General features: G+C 48.7%; 1 protein-coding gene across 1 annotated transcript in view; it reads left to right on the forward strand.

The window, feature by feature from the left end:
• The first annotated feature begins 1,422 nt into the window (after positions 1 to 1,422).
• BICD1 (BICD cargo adaptor 1) overlaps positions 1,423 to 18,191 on the forward strand; it is a 319,012-nt gene continuing 302,243 nt past the window's right edge. Inside the window, exon 1 of the mRNA XM_038765206.1 lies at positions 1,423 to 1,653. Within this exon, the coding sequence (XP_038621134.1) occupies positions 1,423 to 1,653 (231 nt within the window). The remainder of the gene's footprint in view (positions 1,654 to 18,191) is intronic.

The raw sequence follows: 18,191 nt of genomic DNA on the forward strand, positions 1-18,191 counted from the left end.
AGGTCAGATAACGTGTTGAGGAGAAGGGGGTGGTCCACAGTGTCAAAGGCAGCTGAGAGGTCGAGGAGGATTAGGACAGAGTAGGAGCCGTTGGATTTGGCAAGCAGGAGGTCAATAAGTACGATTGAATGAATGAATGTTGCCAACTTGTCCTTCCGAAGCGCTAAGTACAATGCCCTGCACACAGTAAGTGCCCAATCAATGCGACTGAATGAATAGGGACCGTCGCTAGACGTTGCCAGCTTGTTCTTCCGAAGCGCTTAGGCCAGTAGCTTAGTAAGCGCTCAACAAATACGATTGAATGAATGAATGAATAAATACGATTGAGTGAATGAATGAAGGGGCGGGGCTGCAGCACGAGGGGCGGGGCTGCCGAGCGGGCTATCCCGCAGTGCCTCCTCCTCCTCCTCCTCCTCCTCCTCCTCCCCCTCCTCCTCCTCCTCCTCCTCCTCTCCCCCCTCCCCCCCTCCTCCTCCTCCTCTCCCCCTCCTCCTCCTCCTCCTCCTCCTCCTCCCCCTCCTCCTCCTCCTCCTCCTCCTCTCCCCCCCTCCCCCCCTCCTCCTCCTCCTCTCCCCCTCCTCTCCCCCTCCTCCTCCTCTCCCCCTCCTCCCCCTCCCCCCTCTCCCCCCTCCTTCTCCTCCTCCTCCTTCTCTCCCCCTCCTCCCTCTCCTCCTCCTCCTTCTCCTCCTCCCCCTCCCCCTCTCCTTCTCCTCCTCTCCCTCTCCTTCTCCTCTCCCCCTCTCCTTCTCCTCCCCCCTCCTCCTCCTCTCCCTTTCCTCCTCCTCTCCCTCTCCTCCTCCTCTCCCTCTCCTCCTCCTCTCCTCCTCCTCCAGCTCCTCCTCCCCCTCTCCCTCTCCTCTCCCCCTTCTCTTCTTCTCCCCCTCCCTCTCCCCCTCCCTCTCCCCTTCCCCCTCCCTCTCCCCTTCCCCCTCCCTCTCCCCTCCCTCTCCTCTTCTTCTCCTCCTCCCCTTCCTCCTCCCCCTCTCCTCCCCCTCCTCCTCCCCCTCTCCTTCTCCTCCTCCTCTCCCTCTCCTCCTCTCCCTCTTCTCCTCCTCCTTCTCCTCCTCCTCCCCCTCCTCCTCCTCTCCCTCTCCTCTCCCTCTCCTTCCCCCTCTCCCTCTCCCTCTCCTTCCCCCTCTCCCTCTCCCTCTCCTTCCCCCTCCCCTTCCCCCTCCTCCTCTCCCTCTCCTTCCCCTCCTCCTCCTCCAGCTCCTCCTCCTCCTCCTCCTCCAGCTCCTCCTCCTCCAGCTCCTCCTCCTCCCCCCTCCTCCTCCTCCTCTCCCTCTCCTCTCTCCCTCTCCTCCTCACCTCTCCCTGTCCCTGTCCCTCTCCTCCTCCTCCTCCTCGCCGCGTCCCGGGGTTCCCCCCGTGTCCCCGTGTCCCCGGGGGCGGGGGCGGGGGGCGGGGGTCCCCCCCCCGCGGATGGCGGGGTCCGGGCCGTGCGGGTGCCCCCCGGGCGGGCGGTCGGCGGCGCAGTACGAGGCGGAGATCGGGCGGCTGAGCCGGGAGCTGGCCGAGACCACGCAGGAGAAGCTGCAGGCGGCCGAGTACGGGCTGGCCGTCCTGGAGGAGAAGCTCACGCTCCAGCACCACTACGACCAGCTCGACGCCCAGCACGACCGGCTCAAGCGGGAGCTCGACCAGCTCAAGGAGGTGACCGACCGCCCCCCCCGCCCCGCCTTCTGGGGGCGTCTCCCCCACCCCACCCCCACTCTCTCTCCCCCCCAGCCTTCTAGGCACCCCTCTATACTCCCCCTGCCTTCTGGAGGCGTCTCCTCCATCTTTCTGGGCACCCCCCCATTCCCCTTGCCTTCTGGAGGTGCCCCCCCCCCCCCCAAGCCTTCTGGACATCTCCCCCACCCCCTCCATACTCCCCCTGCCTTCTGGAGGTGTGCCCCCCAGCCTTCTGGACATCTCCCCTACCCCCTCCATACTCCATCCCCCACCCCCTCCATACTTCCCCTCTCTTATGGGGGTCCCCCACCTCCCCCCCGTCCCTCTGGGCATCCCCCCCGTTCCCTCCGTACTCACCCTGCCTTTTGGAGGTGTCCCCCCGCATCCTTCTGGGCATCTCCCCCCACACCCTCCATACTCCCCTTGCCTTCTGGAGGCGTCCCCCCCATCCTTCTGGGCATCCCCCCGACCCCCTCCATACTCCCCCTGCCTTTTTGGGGTTCCCCTCCAGCCGTCTGGGCATCCCTCCACCCCCTCCATACTCCCCCTGTCTTCTGGGCATGCCCCCCACCCCCTCCATACTCCCCCTGCCTAATAGAGGTGACACCCCCCAGCCTTCTAGGCATCTCCCACCCCTTACATACTCCATCCTCCACCCCCTCCAAACTCCCCCTGTCTTCTGAGGGTCCCCCACCTCTCCCCTTCCTTCTGGGGGTCCCCTCAGCCTTCTGGACATCCCCCCACCCCTTCAATATTCCCCTGCTTTCTGGAGATGCCCCCCCCATCCTTCTGGGCACCCCTCCCCCAGTCCCTCCATACTCCCCCTGCCTTCTGGAGGCATCCCCCCCATCCTTCTGGGCATCACCCTCTCCCGTATTCCCCTGCCTTCTGGAGGCATCTCCCCCACCCTTCTGGGCATCCCCCCCACCCCCTCCATACTCCCCCTGCCTTTTAGGGGTTCTCCCCCAGCCTTCTGGGCATCCCCACACCCTTCATATTCCCCCTGCCTTCTTGAGGTCCCCCCACACCCTCCATACTCCTCCTGCCTCTTGGGGTCCCTCCCAGCTTTCTGGGTATCTCCCCCACCCCCTCCTTACTCCCCCTCTCTTCTAGGGGGTCCCCCTCACCCCTCCCTACCTTCTGGGGTCATCTCCCCCCCCCCCCCCCACCATCTCGATGTGTCTCCCACCCCCCGACCTTCTGGGGGTCCATCCCAGCCTTCTGGGCATCCCCCATCCCATCCCCTACGTACCCCCTGTCTTCTGGAGGGTCCCCCATCCACCCCCAGCCTTCTGGGACCCCCCCCCCCCCTTCTGGAGAGTCCCTTGCCCCACCCCTGCATCCCCCCTTGCCTTCTATTCATTCATTCATTCAATGGTATTTATTAAGCGCTTACAGTATGCAGAACACTGTACTAAGCACTTGGAAAGAACAAGTCAGCAACAGTGATGGTCCCTACCCAACAACCGGGTCCAGTATAGAAAATGGGAGACAGTCCCCCACCTCACCCCTACATCCCTCCCTCCGCCTTCTGGTTGGTGGGGGGGGGTCCCCCACATCCCTCCTCCCTGTCTTCATCCCTCCTGGAAAGGAGGAAGAAATCAGGAAAAAGCGGGGAAGGGGAGAAAGGCGTCTATCCTGGATACAGACCGAAGCAAAAAATGATAAAGAATCCATTATTTGGCGGGGGAGAGGGGGTCTTGTAGAGCCACTGCGTGATCTGACATCGTGAGTTATGAGGGATGTCCTGGAGGGTTATTAATTGGGTCCAGTATGGGGGTGAAATCAAAACTTGACAAACCTTCCGCTTGCTCAAGTCGCAGTGGTCCTGGCACGTTCCGTATTTCACAGGAGTAATCATGATGATGATGATGATGATGGCGGCATTAGTTAGGCGCTTACTATGTGTGAGGCAGTGTACCAAGCACCGGGGTGGGTACAAGCAAATCGGGGCTCACTGTCTCAATCCCGCCTGGGGCTCATAGCCTCAATCCCCATTTAACAGATGAGGTAACTGAGGCCCAGAGTAGTGAAGTGACTTGCCCAAGGCCACCCAGCAGTCCAGTGCCGGAGCCGGGATTAGAATCCACGACCTTCTGATTCCCAGGCCCGGACGCTATCCGCTCTGCCATGTTGCTTCATGCGAGGGGATTGTGTCTGGGGACAACACCTTCACAACTGAAAAGATCTCAGTTGCACCTGAGGCCCCCCAAACTTAACGCCAGTGCAAAGACCCCAAAAAGGTGGTAATGGAAGAAAGCAACAACTAAAAAACAAACAAACACACAAACACCAATGTTTATTGGGGGGAGGTAGAGGAGTGTACCTTTGCTTGAAACTGTCATCACCACTCTTCGGGATCACTGGTAAACAAACCAAGATGCTTTGTTGACACTAAGACAGGCCAATTAGGGGGGTAGCCATGATTTTTTTTAAACGGCATTTAAGTGCTTACTATGTGCCAGGTGCTGTGCTAAGTGCTGGGGTAGATATAAACCGATGAGGTTCGACGCAGTCCTCGTTCCTCATGGGGCTCACACTCTCAGTTCCCATTTGACAGAGGAGGGAACTGAGGCACAGAGAAGTGGAGCGACTTGCCCAAGGTCACACAGCAGATGATTGACTGAGTCGGGATTAGAACCCGGATCCTTAGGACTCCCAGATCCGTGCTCTATCCATTAGGCCACTCTGCATCTCTGATTCATTGGCGAGAGGACCCTGAGCAATGAAAATTAAACTTGTGGGTCGGTGGCTTCGGGAAAATGAATTTTGACCCATTGGTATTTGTCAAAGGTTGCTTTTCATTTTAAGTGAGTTTGAACTGGAGGATGGAAGACCTGAATGACCCAGGGATGGTATATAGCTTTGGTGGCACCTAACTGGGTGATATCATTCCAATCGTATTAAAGAAAATCATTAGGTAAATATATAAATCAAACAGAAACTTGCCTAGGTTTTTCCATTCAACAATAACCTGTTATTGGGATTTGTCACTTACCAGGTCTTTTTAGGGGCTAGCTAGCCTAGGTCCGTTCTCACTGATGCAAAAAATAAAGAGGTGAGTTTTTAATTTGTAGACAGACAGGCATATATGTGCATAATAATACAGTTTAACTTTCTCCGGGAAATTTATCAGTAGATTCAGATCTGGAGTTCGGGCTCAAGGAAAATTCTCTATCATCAGAGCCTTTTTCTAAAATATGTTGAAAGAAAGGAAGGTGCTTTCTTTCTCGGGGCAAAATGAACACCATTTTACTCAGATGGTTTTACCATCTTGCCAAATTGACACAAAAAGGTCTGGAAAAACAGCAGATTTGGGGCTGGTCATTATTCAGTGTGCGGTAACAACGCTGTGTTTTCTTTTTCTTATAAGGTTTGATTTGTTAATGGATGCCCGAATACAATAAACTACCGCCTATTGCCGAAGGACAGAGCGGTAGTTGAGATATTTGAATCTGGCGAGTAGAGGCTTGAGGACGAGCCTTCCTTCATCTGTTTAGTGACAGGAACCACCCTCCCCCCCACTAAATGTGATTTTCAAGGAATCCCAAGCTCTTCCCAAATCTGATGAGACAGCATGTACGAGATCAGTGTTGTGGATTTGAAAGATGGGAAAACAGGAGAGGATGTTGGTTATGTTATGAAGAATGCTTTTGATGTTGACTGCCCAGATCAACACTGCTTTGCTGATGCAGGAAACCAACCCAAGAACTTATACAAATAGGATGTGATCGGGATCAAAAAAAGGTGGAAAAAAGGAAGGAAGGGAAAGATCGCGTTGAGTTGGGATAAAGAATAATGGCTGGCTGATGTCTCGTGACTAGCCTCGTCAGTCAGACGCCAATAGAGGGCCTTTTAGTCTGACAGACGGATTCCTATCAGGAATGAGATTTTAAAATATGTAGAAGTCACGGTATTAAAAACAACTACCTCATCAGCCAAGGGACTTACTGAAATTAGAACACGAGCTCGGTAACGGTAATAGAATAACACGTCGTATTTACCAAAACTGAGCTGGCAGTGAACAACCGTGGGTATTTTTGCTCGTCTCACGCCATGTATTTAGGTTTATGTTTGAAGGACGTTTGTTCTCCCGAGCCCAAGTACTGAACCATGTTTTGAAGGAAATTTGAAATATTTGACTCTAAGCTGTTACGGGGTGTATTTTCTCATAGGTGGTCGTGATACGGTATTTTCAGCCTTAGTGCTGTGCACACTTTAGTGGATTTTGTACATCTGTAGTGCCTGTTGAAATAGGTGCTAAGTCATTTTCGTCACTATAGGGAAGGAAAAAGAAGCCAATTTATGGTACTGCAATGTGGGACAATTAAATTGATTTTATATGAATTTATTTTTATGGTTTGCCCCACATCCTCATGCCGAAATGGACTAATAGCTGCTGGATAACAGGTTTTCCACATTAAATGTGTTTTTGGGGCACGGACCTTTGTGAATTTGAAAACGGAGAGGAGTCCGCAGACATCCCTCTTAGCTAATTTCAGTGATGTCCAATTTTCTATCACTTTACACGTGTTGTCCAGGTTTTAAGAGCTTTCTGTGGGAAGCGCGAGGAATCAGTCTTTTGCTATAATATTTCCTGTAGAACTGGCTGAGTGAGGACTGTGGAAAGGGAGACTTTATTTACTCGTGGGAAATTTATAATGTACCACTATGGGCCTATAATTAAGCCCTGCAGATAGATTGAAAAAAATCCATACCTGAGGTGGGAAATCAGTGGTGGCAGGAACAGTGCAATAAGTCATATTCATAATTCTTCTTGCCTTCTATTTTTTCTTGCTCTTTTTCTCTCCCTTCACCTGTTTCTTAAATGGTCCAGCTTAAATCCTTTCAGACCTTGGGTCCAGGGGGCTGCTATAGGAATAGTCTTGCGAAAGGAGATTTTGGGGCAAGACGTGTACAGTTTTTTTCATCTGTTACTCTTATAATTTGTTTTACTGCCAGAGGAGATAAATAGGAGTTGGTTTGACAGTCGTGTATTAAGAAGAAGTAGTGTTGCCTACTGGAAAGAGCACAGGACTGGAAGTCAGAGGACCTGGGTTCTAATTCCGGCTCTGTCGCGTGTCTGTTGTGTGGTCTCGGGTGAGTCGCGTCCCTTCTCTGTGCCTCAGTTTCCTCTTCTGTAAAATGGGGATTAAACACCTCTTCTCTCTCTTAATTAGCCTTTAAGCTCATGTGCGACAGGGACTGTATTCATTCATTCATTCATTCAATCGTATTTATTGAGCACTTACTGTGTGCAGAGCACTGTACTAAGTGCTTGGGAAGTACAAGTTGGCAACATATAGAGATAGTCCCTAACCAACAGTGGGCTCACAGTCTAAAAGGGGGAGACAGACAACAAAACAAAACATGTGGTCAGGTGTCAAGTCATCAGAATAAATAAAAGTAAAGCTAGATGCACATCATTGACAAAAATGGAATAGTAAATATGTAAAAGTAAAATAAATAGGGTAATAAATCTGTACAAACATACAGATGCTATCCACCAACCTGATTATCTTGTACCTTCACCAGTGCTTAGTGCAGTGTTTGGCATTGGAGAAATGTCGGGGAATGAAATTTCCAGCTTGTTCAAGATGCTTTAAGGTTTGGGGTAGAGTTTCTGCTCTCTTTCATTCATTCATTCAATCGTATTTATTGAGCGCTGACTGTGTGCAAAGAACTGTACTAAATGTTTGGGAGCGTACAGTAGAACAACAGACATATTCCTGCCCACAATGAGCTCACAGTCTAGAGGGGGAGACAGACATTAATATAAATAAATAAATTGTCGATCTAGACATATTTGCTGTGGCGATGGGGGGGAGGACGAGGGAAGGAGCAAGTCAGAGTGGTGCAGAAGGGAGTGGGAGAAGAGGGAGCAGTCAGGGAAGGCTTCTTGGAGGAGGAGATGTGCCTTCAATGAGGCTTTGAAGTGGTGGGGAGAGCAATTATCTGTCTGATAGACTTCTATCTGTCTGTCTTTTAGACTGTGAGCCCACTGTTGGGTAGGGACCGTCTCTATATGTTGCCAACTTGTACTTCCCAAGTGCTTAGTACAGTGCTCTGCACACAGTAAGCGCTCAATAAATACGATTGATTGATTGATTGGTAGGAGGAGGGAGGTCATTCGAGGCCAGAGGTAGGATGTGGGCGAGAGGTTGGTGGAGAGATAGATGAGATGGAGGGACAGTGAGAAGGTTAGCATTAGAGGAACGAAGTGAGCGGGCTGGGTCGTAGTAGGAGAGTAGCAAGGTGAGGTAGGAGGGGGCAAGGTGATGGAGAGCTTTAAAGCCCATGGTGAGGAGTTTTTGTTTGATGTGAAGGTGGCTGGGCGACCACTGGAGTTTCTTGAGGAGTGGGGAAACATGGTCTGAACGTTTTTGAAGGAAAATGACCCAAGCAGCAGAATGGGGTATGGACTGGAGTGGGGAGAGACAGGAGGCTGGGAGGTCAGCAAGGAGGCTGATAGAATAATCCAGGTGGGTAGGATAAGTGCTTGCATTAATGTGGTAGCAGTTTGAACAGAGAGGAAGGGGCTCTTCTGTCATGGAGGAGGACTACATAGCCAGTGGTGGGATGGAAGGTAGGATGTTTCAAACATGCCCCTTGAGTCCCTGGAAAAAATCACTTGCAGAGATTTGAACCAGATACATCACTGTGACTTTGTCTGATGGAAATAATAATAATAATAGCATTTATTAAGCACTTACTACATGCAAAGCAGTGTTCTAAATGCTGGGGAGGTTACAAGGTGATCAGGTTGTCCCACGGGGGGTTCACGGTCTTAATCCTCATTTTACAGATGAGGTAACCGAGGCACAGAGAAGTGAAGTGACTTGCCCAAAGTCACACAGCTGACAATTGGCAGAGATGGGATTTGAACCCATGACCTCTGTCTCCCAAGCCCAGGCTCCAAAGAGCCTGGGATTCAGAGAACCGGGTGATCTACATGACCGAGTGGCAAGAGCACCGGCTTGGGAATCAGAGGACGTGGGTTCCAATCCCGGCTCCACTGCTTGTTTGCTCTGTGACCTTGGGCAAGTCACTTAACTTCTCTGTGCCTCAGTTACCTCATATGTAAAATGGGGATGAGGACTGTGAGCCCCACATGGGAAAACCAGGTTACCTTGTATCTACCCCAGCACTTAGAACAGTGCTTGGCACGTGGTAAGCATGTAACAAATACCAAAATTACTATTATTATTATTATTGTCTCGTCCTGGCTCCGCCACTTGCCATCTGTGTGACTGTTAGGACAGTCGCTTAACTTCTCTGTGCCTCAGTTTCCTCATCTGTAAAATGGGTATTAAATGAATGTTCTTCTTTCCCCCTCAAACTGTGAGTCCTATGAAGGACAAGATCTGTGTCCCATCTGCTTGTATTGAACCTACCCCAGACCTTAGCATGGTGCTTGACTCAAACTGGGCACTTAACAAAACCCATTGTCATTATTAATGATTGGCTTGCCCATCCAGTAAAGACTGAGGAAATCGTGGGATGTCCCGTTTGTAGCTTTGACTAAGGGTGTCGGGTCTAAAACGGGTTAAAAGACCCAGAAACCGGCTAAGAAACCATCTAATCCAGCTGTGACCACACGAGACCCAGCGGCCATGGTAACTCTGCTTTGCAGAAGCAGCGTGATCTGAGATCTGATCTGAGAAGCAGCGTGACTCAGTGGAAAGAGGCCGGGCTTGGGAGCCAGAGGTCATGGGTTCTAATCCCAGCTCTGTCACTCGTCAGCTGTGTGACTTTGGGCAAGTCACTTAACTTCTCTGGGCCTCAGTTACCTCATCTGTAAAACGGGGATTGAGACTGTGAGTCCCACATGGGTCAGAGACTGTGTTCAACCTGATTTATTTATTTATTTTACTTGTACATATTTATTTTATTAATATGTTTTGCTTTGTTCTCTGTCTCCCCCTCCTAGATGTGAGCCCACTGTTGGGTAGGGACCGTCCCTATATGTTGCCAACTTGTACTTCCCAAGCACTTAGTACAGTGCTCTGCACACAGTCAGCGCTCAATAAATACGATTAAATGAATGAATGAATGATTTGCCTGTATCCACCCCAGTGCTTAGTGCAGTGCCTGACATATAAGTGCTTAACAAATACTGTTATTATCAGTATTATCAGTATTATCAGTATTATCAGAACAGGGCTTGGCACATAGTAAGCGCTTAAAAAATACCATTCTTCTTCATCATCAATCGTATTTATTGAGCGCTTACTGTGTGCAGAGCACTGTACTAAGCGCTTAACAATAATGTTGGTATTCGTTAAGCGCTGACTATGTGCAAAGCAATGTTCTAAGCGCTGGGATACGTACAAGGCAATCAGGTTGTCCCTTGTGGGGCTCGCAGTCTTCATCCCCATTTTACAGATCTGAGGTAACTGAGGCACAGAGAAGTTAAGTGACTTGCCCAAGGTCACACAGCTGGCACAAGGCAGAGCCGGGATTAGAACCCATGACCTCTGACTCCCAAGCCCGGGCTCTTCCCACTGAACCACGCTGCTGCTGCTGCTGCTGCTGCTTCTTCTTCTTCTTCTTCTTCTTCTTTCTTCTTTCTTCTTTTTCTTCTTTTTCTTCTTTTTCTTTTTCTTCTTTTTCTTCTTTTTCTTCTTTTTCTTCTTTTTCTTCTTTTTCTTCTTTTTCTTCTTTTTCTTCTTTTTATTCTTTTTCTTCTTTTTCTTCTTTTTCTTCTTCTTCTTCTTCTTCTTCTTCTTCTTTCTTCTTCTTCTTCTTCTTCTTCTCTTCTTTTCTCTTCTTCTTCTTCTTCTTCTTCTCTTCTTTTCTCTTCTTCTTCTTCTTCTTCTTCTTCTTCTTCTTCTTCTTCTCCTTCTCCTTCTTTCTTCTTCTCCTTCTTCTCCTTCTCCTTCTTCTCCTTCTTCTCCTTCTTCTCCTCCTCCTCCTCCTCCTTCTTCTCCTTCTCCTTCTCCTTTTCCTTCTTCTTTCTTCTTCTTCCTTCTTCTTCTCCTTCTCCTTCTCCTTCTCCTTCTCCTTCTTCTTCTCCTCCTCCTCCTCCTCCTCCTCCTCCTCCTCCTCCTCCTCCTCCTCCTCCTCCTCCTCCTCCTCCTCCTTCTTCTCCTTCTCCTTCTTCTTTCTTCTTTCTTCCTTCTTCTTTCTTCTTCTTCTCCAACTGTGACAGAACCTCCATGGCCAAATCTGTTCAGCCGGGGTGCTGGTGATTGGGAGGTTCTTCGTCCACTGCCAAACTGTCGCCAAACTGCCCCTGCTGAGGGGTTCTTGCCCCCTCCATTCCGGACAAAAGCAGGAATCTAACCAGTTCCCACCTTAGGCGCAACAGTGGGGAGGGGACGTGAAGAGCCCTAAAACTAGAACACTGATGACCTCACCCACTGTGGGCCATGGTATCACGGCCCCACGTTTCTCTGGCCATCTTTTATTAATATGTTTGGTTTTGTTCTCTGTCTCCCCCTTCTAGACTGTGAGCCCACTGTTGGGTAGGGACCGTCTCTATATGTTGCCAACTTGTACTGCCCAAGCGCTTAGTACAGTGCTCTGCACACAGTAAGCGCTCAATAAATACGATTGATTGATTGATTCTCCCACGTGACTCCTCCCAGGATCCTTTGAGCCTTGAGATTCTTAATAATAACAGTCTAATATCTAATGATGGTATTGGTTAAGCGCTTACTATGTGCAAAGCACTGTTCTAATGGCTGGGGGTGGATACAAGGTGATCAGGTTGTCCCACATGGGGCTCACAGTCTAGAGAAGCAGCGTGGCTCCGTGGAAAGAGCATGGGCTTTGGAGTCAGAGGTCATGGGTTCAAATCCCAGCTCCGCCAATTGTCAGCTGTGTGACTTTGGGCAAGTCACTTCACTTCTCTTGGCCTCAGTTACCTCATCTGTAAAATGGGGATTAAGACTGTGAGCCCCCTGTGGGACAACCTGATTGCCTTGTAACCTCCCTAGCACTTAGAACAGTGCTTTGCACATAGTAAGTGCTTAATAAATGCTATTATTATTATTATTATTATTATTATTATTATTATTATTATTATTCCAGGCCAGAGGCAGGACAGGACATGGGCCAGGGTTCGACGGTGGGACAGGCGAGAATGAGCCTGAGCCCCCTTTTTCCTCTCCTCCTCCCCATCCCCCCCGCCCTACCTCTTTCCCCTCCCCACAGCACTTGTATATATATTTGTACAGATTTATTACTCTGTTTTACTTGTACATATTTACTATTCTATTAATTTTGTTAACGATGTGCATTTAGCTTTAATTCTATTTGCTCTGATGATTTTGACACCCGTCTACATGTTTTGTTTTGTTTTGTTGTCCATCTACCCCTTCTAGACTGTGAGCCCATTGTCGGGTAGGGGCCGTCTCTATATGTTGCCGACTTGTATGTCCCAAGCGCTTAGTACAGTGCTCTGCACACAGTAAGCACTCAATAAATGCGATTGAATGAATGAATGAACAAGGCACAGTGAGAAGGTTAGCACCAGAGGAGCAAGAAGTGTGGGCTGGGTTGTAGGAGAGAAGCGAGGTGAGGTAGGAGGGGGCAAGGTGATGGACTGCTTTAAAGCCACTGCTCTTCTTCCTTGAGTGTGATAAATCCTGCTTTAATCCCTTTGGCTGGAAGGCGAGCTTCCAGAACATGGAACTGCTGGCCCCTCCACGCAGGCAGACGTGTCCCGGCTCCCAAAAGAGAGGAAATCTCTGCAAGCCGGTCAGTAGCACGTTTGGGTCCATTAACTCACTGCTGCTGACCGGTCATAGAAATACAACATGACATTTAACTATTCTCTGTGGCCAGAAGCAGATTGCCCTTCAGTGGGAGTGGATCCTCACCTGTACCGAATCTTGGTCAGAAGCCAGGGATAAAGGGATGTTGGAGGCCATTTCTTCCGCTCACGTTAGCCACGTGGCCTGGAGGAAAGGGCCTGGGAATCAGAAGGATCTGGGTTCTAATCCCAGCTCCACCACCGGTCTGATGTAGAGGATAGGGCCTGGGAATCAGAAGGACCTGGATTCTAATCCCAGCTCCACCACTGGTCTGCTGTGTGACCTTAGGCAAGTCATTTCACTTCTCTGGGCCTCGGTTCCCTCCTCTGTAAATGGGGATTGAGACTGTGAGCCCCAGAGGGGACAGGGACTGTGCTGAACCCGATTTGCTAGTATCCACCTCAGCACTTAGAACAGTGCCTGGCACGTAGTAAGCACTTAACAAATATCGTCATTATTATATAATATTCATATATATTCAGGGTGCCTTAATGAAGGACATCTATACAAACATACGCATGCTTCAGTTTGGAAAACAAATGGATTGGAGATTTAAGAAATTACACTGAGGAAGAGTTCAATCAATCAGTGGTATCTACTGAGTGCTTACTGTATTCAGAGTACTATATACTAAGTACTTGAGAACATGCAGTTTGATAGAGTTGTACAGATCCCTGCCCACAAGGAGTTTACAGTTTAGTATCATGGCTCAGTGGAAAGAGCCCGGGCTTGAGAGTCAGAGGTCGTGGGTTCTAATCCCGCTCCGCCATTTATCAGCAGTGTGACTTTGGGCAAGTCACTTCACTTCTCTATGCCTCAGTGACCTCATCTGTAAAATGGGGATTAAAACTGTAAGCCCCACGTGGGACAACCTGCTCACCTTGTATCAACCCCAGCGCTTAGAACAGTGCTTGGCACATAGTAAGCGCTCAACAAATACCATAATAATTATTATTATTATTGTGAGGCAAGAGACAAATCCATACAAACGGCCTGGTTTATTCTGGTTTATTCTTCCATAATGATAATTTGGACAAGTCACTTAGGTTCTCTGTGCCTCAGTTACCTCATCTGTAAAATGGGGATTAAGACTGTGAGCCCCACTTAGGACAACCTGATTACCTTGTATCTTCCTCAGTGCTTAGAACAGCCATGGCACATAGTAAGTGCTTCGCAAAACCATCATCATCATAATTGTGGTACTTGTTAAATGCTTACTATGTGCCAAGCACTGTACAAAGCGCAGAGGTAGATACAAGGTAATCAGGTGGGACCCAATCCATGTCCCATGTGGGGCTTGTGGGGTTAAGCCCCATTTTTCAGATAAGGTAACTGGGGCACAGACAAGTCAAGTGACTTGCTCAAGGTCACACAGCAGACAGGTGGTGGATCCGGGGATTAGAACCCAGGCCCATGCTTTAACCATGAGAATTTGCTGCTTCTCTGGACAAGGGTCCTTTACCGTGGGGTTCCTTGCCTCTGACCGTAATAATAATAATTTGGGATTTGTCAAGTGCTCATCATGTGCCAAGGCACTGTGCTAAGAGCCAGGGTGGATTCACCACTTATATTGGACACGATTCCCATCCCACATGGATCCCACTGTAGGAGGGTGCTAGGTTACACAGCATATTCCAGGCACACGGAAATCTATTCTGGGCTGAAAGATCTTCCGAGGTGGAAATTCTGCAGCCCGATTCCGCACCGTTGTTTCTCTCTGTAGTGCTCCATACCCTTTTTTTTTTTCGGTTGGCTTTTCTCACGGAGATGGAAAATGGCAAGTCACCAACCTCTGTAGAACAACCTCTCATATGACTGATAAGGAGAGTTATTGGGTATTTTTATGAATTAGCCAATTGCCATTTTTCGAAAAGGGATGACAGTGAACAAACTGTATTTAACAACCATTGGCTTTCATCTTTCACTTTAGAACTGGAAGCACGGTTATGTTCTCATTGTCAGAGAATGTGTGGTAGCGTTTCCTCAAAGGAAATCTTTGTTGGGTAGTTCTGGGTGGGCTGGAAATTCAAGGATCAAAAGAAAGGGTTTTGTTTGAGCCTTTTTTCCTGCAAGTTACAGCCTAATAATAATAATAATAATTGTGGTGTTTGTTAAGCACTTACTATGTACAAGGCACTGTACTAAGCGCTGGGGTGGACACAAGTTAATCGTGTTGGACACAGTCCCTGTTTCACATGGGGCTCTCAATCTCCATCCCCATTTTACAGATGAAGTAACTGAGGCCCAGAGAAGTGAAGTGACTTGCCCAAGGGCACCCAGCAGAGAAGTGGCAGAGCTGGGATTAGAACCCTTGACCTTCTGACTTTCAGGCTCGTGCTCCATCTTATGTTATGCTGCTCCTCTGTGTGGAATGGAGCCGGATGCATCTGGATATCTGGATTGGTTTAGATGAATATATTTCGATTTTAAGGGTTTCGATGGTCCATGGAGAATTTTGAGGTTGAATTCAGAATGCCTCCTTTCTCTCCTGCTCCAGTCCACACTTACCAGCTCCCCGGATCACTTTCCAAAAAGGAAACAAAAAAATTCAGTCACCGTTTCCCCGCTCCTCCAGTCCCTCCAGCGGTTGCCCGTCCACCTCGGCCTCAAACAGAAACTTTTCCCCATCGGCTTTAAGCCCCCAATCAGATTAAGCAGCGTGGCTTAATCAGAGAAGCAGCTTGGCTCAGTGGAAAGAGCATGGGCTTGGGAGTCAGAGGTCAAGGGTTCAAATCCCATCTCCGCCACTTGTCAGCTGTGTGACTTTGGGCAAGTCACTTCACTTCTCTGGGCCTCAGTTCCCTCATCTGTGAAATGGGGATTAAGACTGTGAGCCCCAAGTGGGACAACCCGATCACCTTGTATCCTCCCCAGTGCTTAGAAATAGTGCTTGGCACATAGTAAGCGCTTAACAAATGCCATCATTATTATTATTAGTATTATTATTAACCCCTTGTATCGCCTCACTGCTCTCCTATAACAGCCTCACCCACACATTTTGCTCCTTTAGCACCAGTGTGCTCACTGTGCTTTGATTTCATCTTATCTCAGTGGGCTCACAGTCTAAAAGGGGGGGAGTCTAAAAGGGGGGGGGAGTCTAAAGGGGGGCGGAGTCCCACGTCCTCCCTCTGTCCTGGAACTCCTTCTCTCTCTATAATAAGAGTAATAATTATGGTATTTGTTAAGCGCTTACTATGTATCAAGCACTGTATCAAGCACTGGTGATCAGGTTGTCCCATGTGAGGCTCACAGTCTTCATCCCCATTTTCCAGATGAGGGAACTGAGGCCCAGAGAAGTGAAGCGGCTTGCCCAAGATCACACAGCTGACAAATGGCGGAACCGGGATTAGGACCCATGTCCTCTGACTCCCAAGCTCGTGCTCTTTCCGCTAAGGCACGCTGTTCTATATGTGACGGATCATAACTCTCTCCACCTTCCAAGTCTAGTTAAGGTCACACCTCTTCCAAGAGGTCTTCTTTCATTCATTCATTCAATCGTATTTATTGAGCACTTACTGTGTGCAGAGCACTGTACTAAGCGCTTGGGAAGTACAAGTTGGCATCATATAGAGACGGTCCCTACCCAACAGTGGGCTCACAGTCTAGAAAGGGGAGACAGACAACAAAACAAATTAACAAAATAAAATAAGTAGAATAAATATGTACAAGTAAAATAATTTTTTTTTTTCTGATTAAGTCCTCTTTTCCCTGACTCTCCCTCCCTTCTGCATGGCATACGCACATGAATCTGTACTCTTTGAGAGTCTGGTATTCACCCCACCTTCAGTCCCACAGAAGCAGCAGGGTATAGTGGAGAGAGCACGGGCCTGGCTGCCATTCATTCATTCATTTAGTCATATTGAGCGCTTACTGTGTGCAGAGCACTGTACTAAGTGCTTGGGACGTACAAGTCAGCAACATATAGAGACGTTCCCTACCCAACATTCATTCATTCATTCAATTGTATTTATTGAGTGCTTTCTGTGTGCAGAGCACTACTAAGCACTTGGGACATACAAGTTGGCAACATATAGAGATGGTCCCTACCTAACAACAGGCTCACAGTCTAGAGGGGGGAGACAGACAACAAAACAAAACATGGAGACAGGTGTCAAAATCGTCAGAACAAATAGAATTATAGCTATATGCACATCGTTAACAAAATAAATAGAATAGTAAAAGTGTACAAGTAAAATAGAGTAATAAATTTGTACAAACATATATACAGGTGCTGTGGAGAGAGGAAGGAGGTAGGGCAGGGGGGATGGGGAGGAGGAGAGGAAAAAGGGGGCTCAGCGTGGGAAGGCCTCCTGGAGGAGGTGAGCTCTCAGTAGGGCCTTGAAGGGAGGAAGAGAGCTAGCTTGGCGGATGTGCGGAGGGAGGGCATTCCAGGCCAGGGGGAGGACATGGGCCAGGGGTCATGGGTTCTAATTCCGGCTCTGCCACTTGTCTGCTGTGTGATCTTGGGGAAACCACTTTGCTTCTCTGGGCCTCAGCTACTTCATCTGTAAAATGAGGATCCAGAATGTGGGACAGGGACCGTGTCCAACCCAGTTTGGTTGTATCCACTCCAGTGCTTAGTACAGTGCTGGGCATATAGTAAGTGCTTAACAAATACTATAATTATTATTATCGTTTATATTACTGTCTGTCTCCCCCTCTAGACTGTAAGCTCCTTTTGGGCAGGGAACGGGTCTACCAACTGGAGTGTATCATGTTTTTCCAAGTGTTTAGTACATTCATTCATTCATTCATTCATTCAGTCGTATTTATTGAGCACTTACTGTGTGCAGATTACTGTACTAAGCGCTTGGGAAGTACAAGTTGGCAACATATAGAGACGGTCCCTACCCAACAATGGGCTCACAGTCTAAAAGGGGGAGACAGAGACCAAACATACTAACAAAATAAAATAAATAGAATAGATATGTACAAATAAAAAAATAGAGTAATAAATACGTACAAACATATATACATATATACAGGTGCCGTGGGGAGGGGAAGGAGGTAAGGCCGTGGGGATGGGGAGGGGTACAGTACTCTGCACACAATAAGTGTTCAATAAATGCCACTGACTACTAAGATTGTTTGCAAATATTAGTAATTATAAGAATCAGCAGTGTGGCCTACTGGAATGAGCATGTCAGGGAATCAGAGGACCTGGGTTCTAATCCTAGCTCTGTCACTTGCCTCCTGTGTGACCTTGGGCAAGCCACTTTTACTTCTCTGTCCCTCAGTTTTCTCCTCTCTAAAATGGGGATTCGATCCCTGTTCTCTCTCCTACTTAGCCCGTGAGCCCCATGTGAGACAGGAACTCTGTCCGACCTGATTAACTTGTATCTGCCCCAGGGCTTAGAACAGTGCTTGACCCCTAGTAAGGGCTTCAAACATACCATAATTGAATTTTACTGGTCTCTGTCCAACGCTTACTCTATGCCAGGCACCGTACTAAGCCTTAGCTGGGGTAGATACAGTGCTGGGGTAGATACTGTACTAAATGCTGGGGTAGAAAATTGATAATTAATCCTTAGTGACATAAGGCATGCCATGTGCAAAGCATGTGATAATCAGATTGGACAGAGTCCCTGTCCTGTGTGGGGCTCACATATCCGTTCACGAGGTTTGTTCATTCATTCAATTGTATTTATTGAGCACTTACTGTGTGCGGAGCACTGTACTAAGCGCTTGGGAGAGTAAAATATAATGGTAAACGGTTGTATTTCCTGCCCTGCAATGAGCTTAAAGGCTAGAGGGGGA

The sequence above is a fragment of the Tachyglossus aculeatus genome, chromosome 2 (genome assembly GCF_015852505.1).
Source record: "Tachyglossus aculeatus isolate mTacAcu1 chromosome 2, mTacAcu1.pri, whole genome shotgun sequence".
Classification (NCBI taxonomy): Eukaryota; Metazoa; Chordata; class Mammalia; order Monotremata; family Tachyglossidae; genus Tachyglossus; species Tachyglossus aculeatus.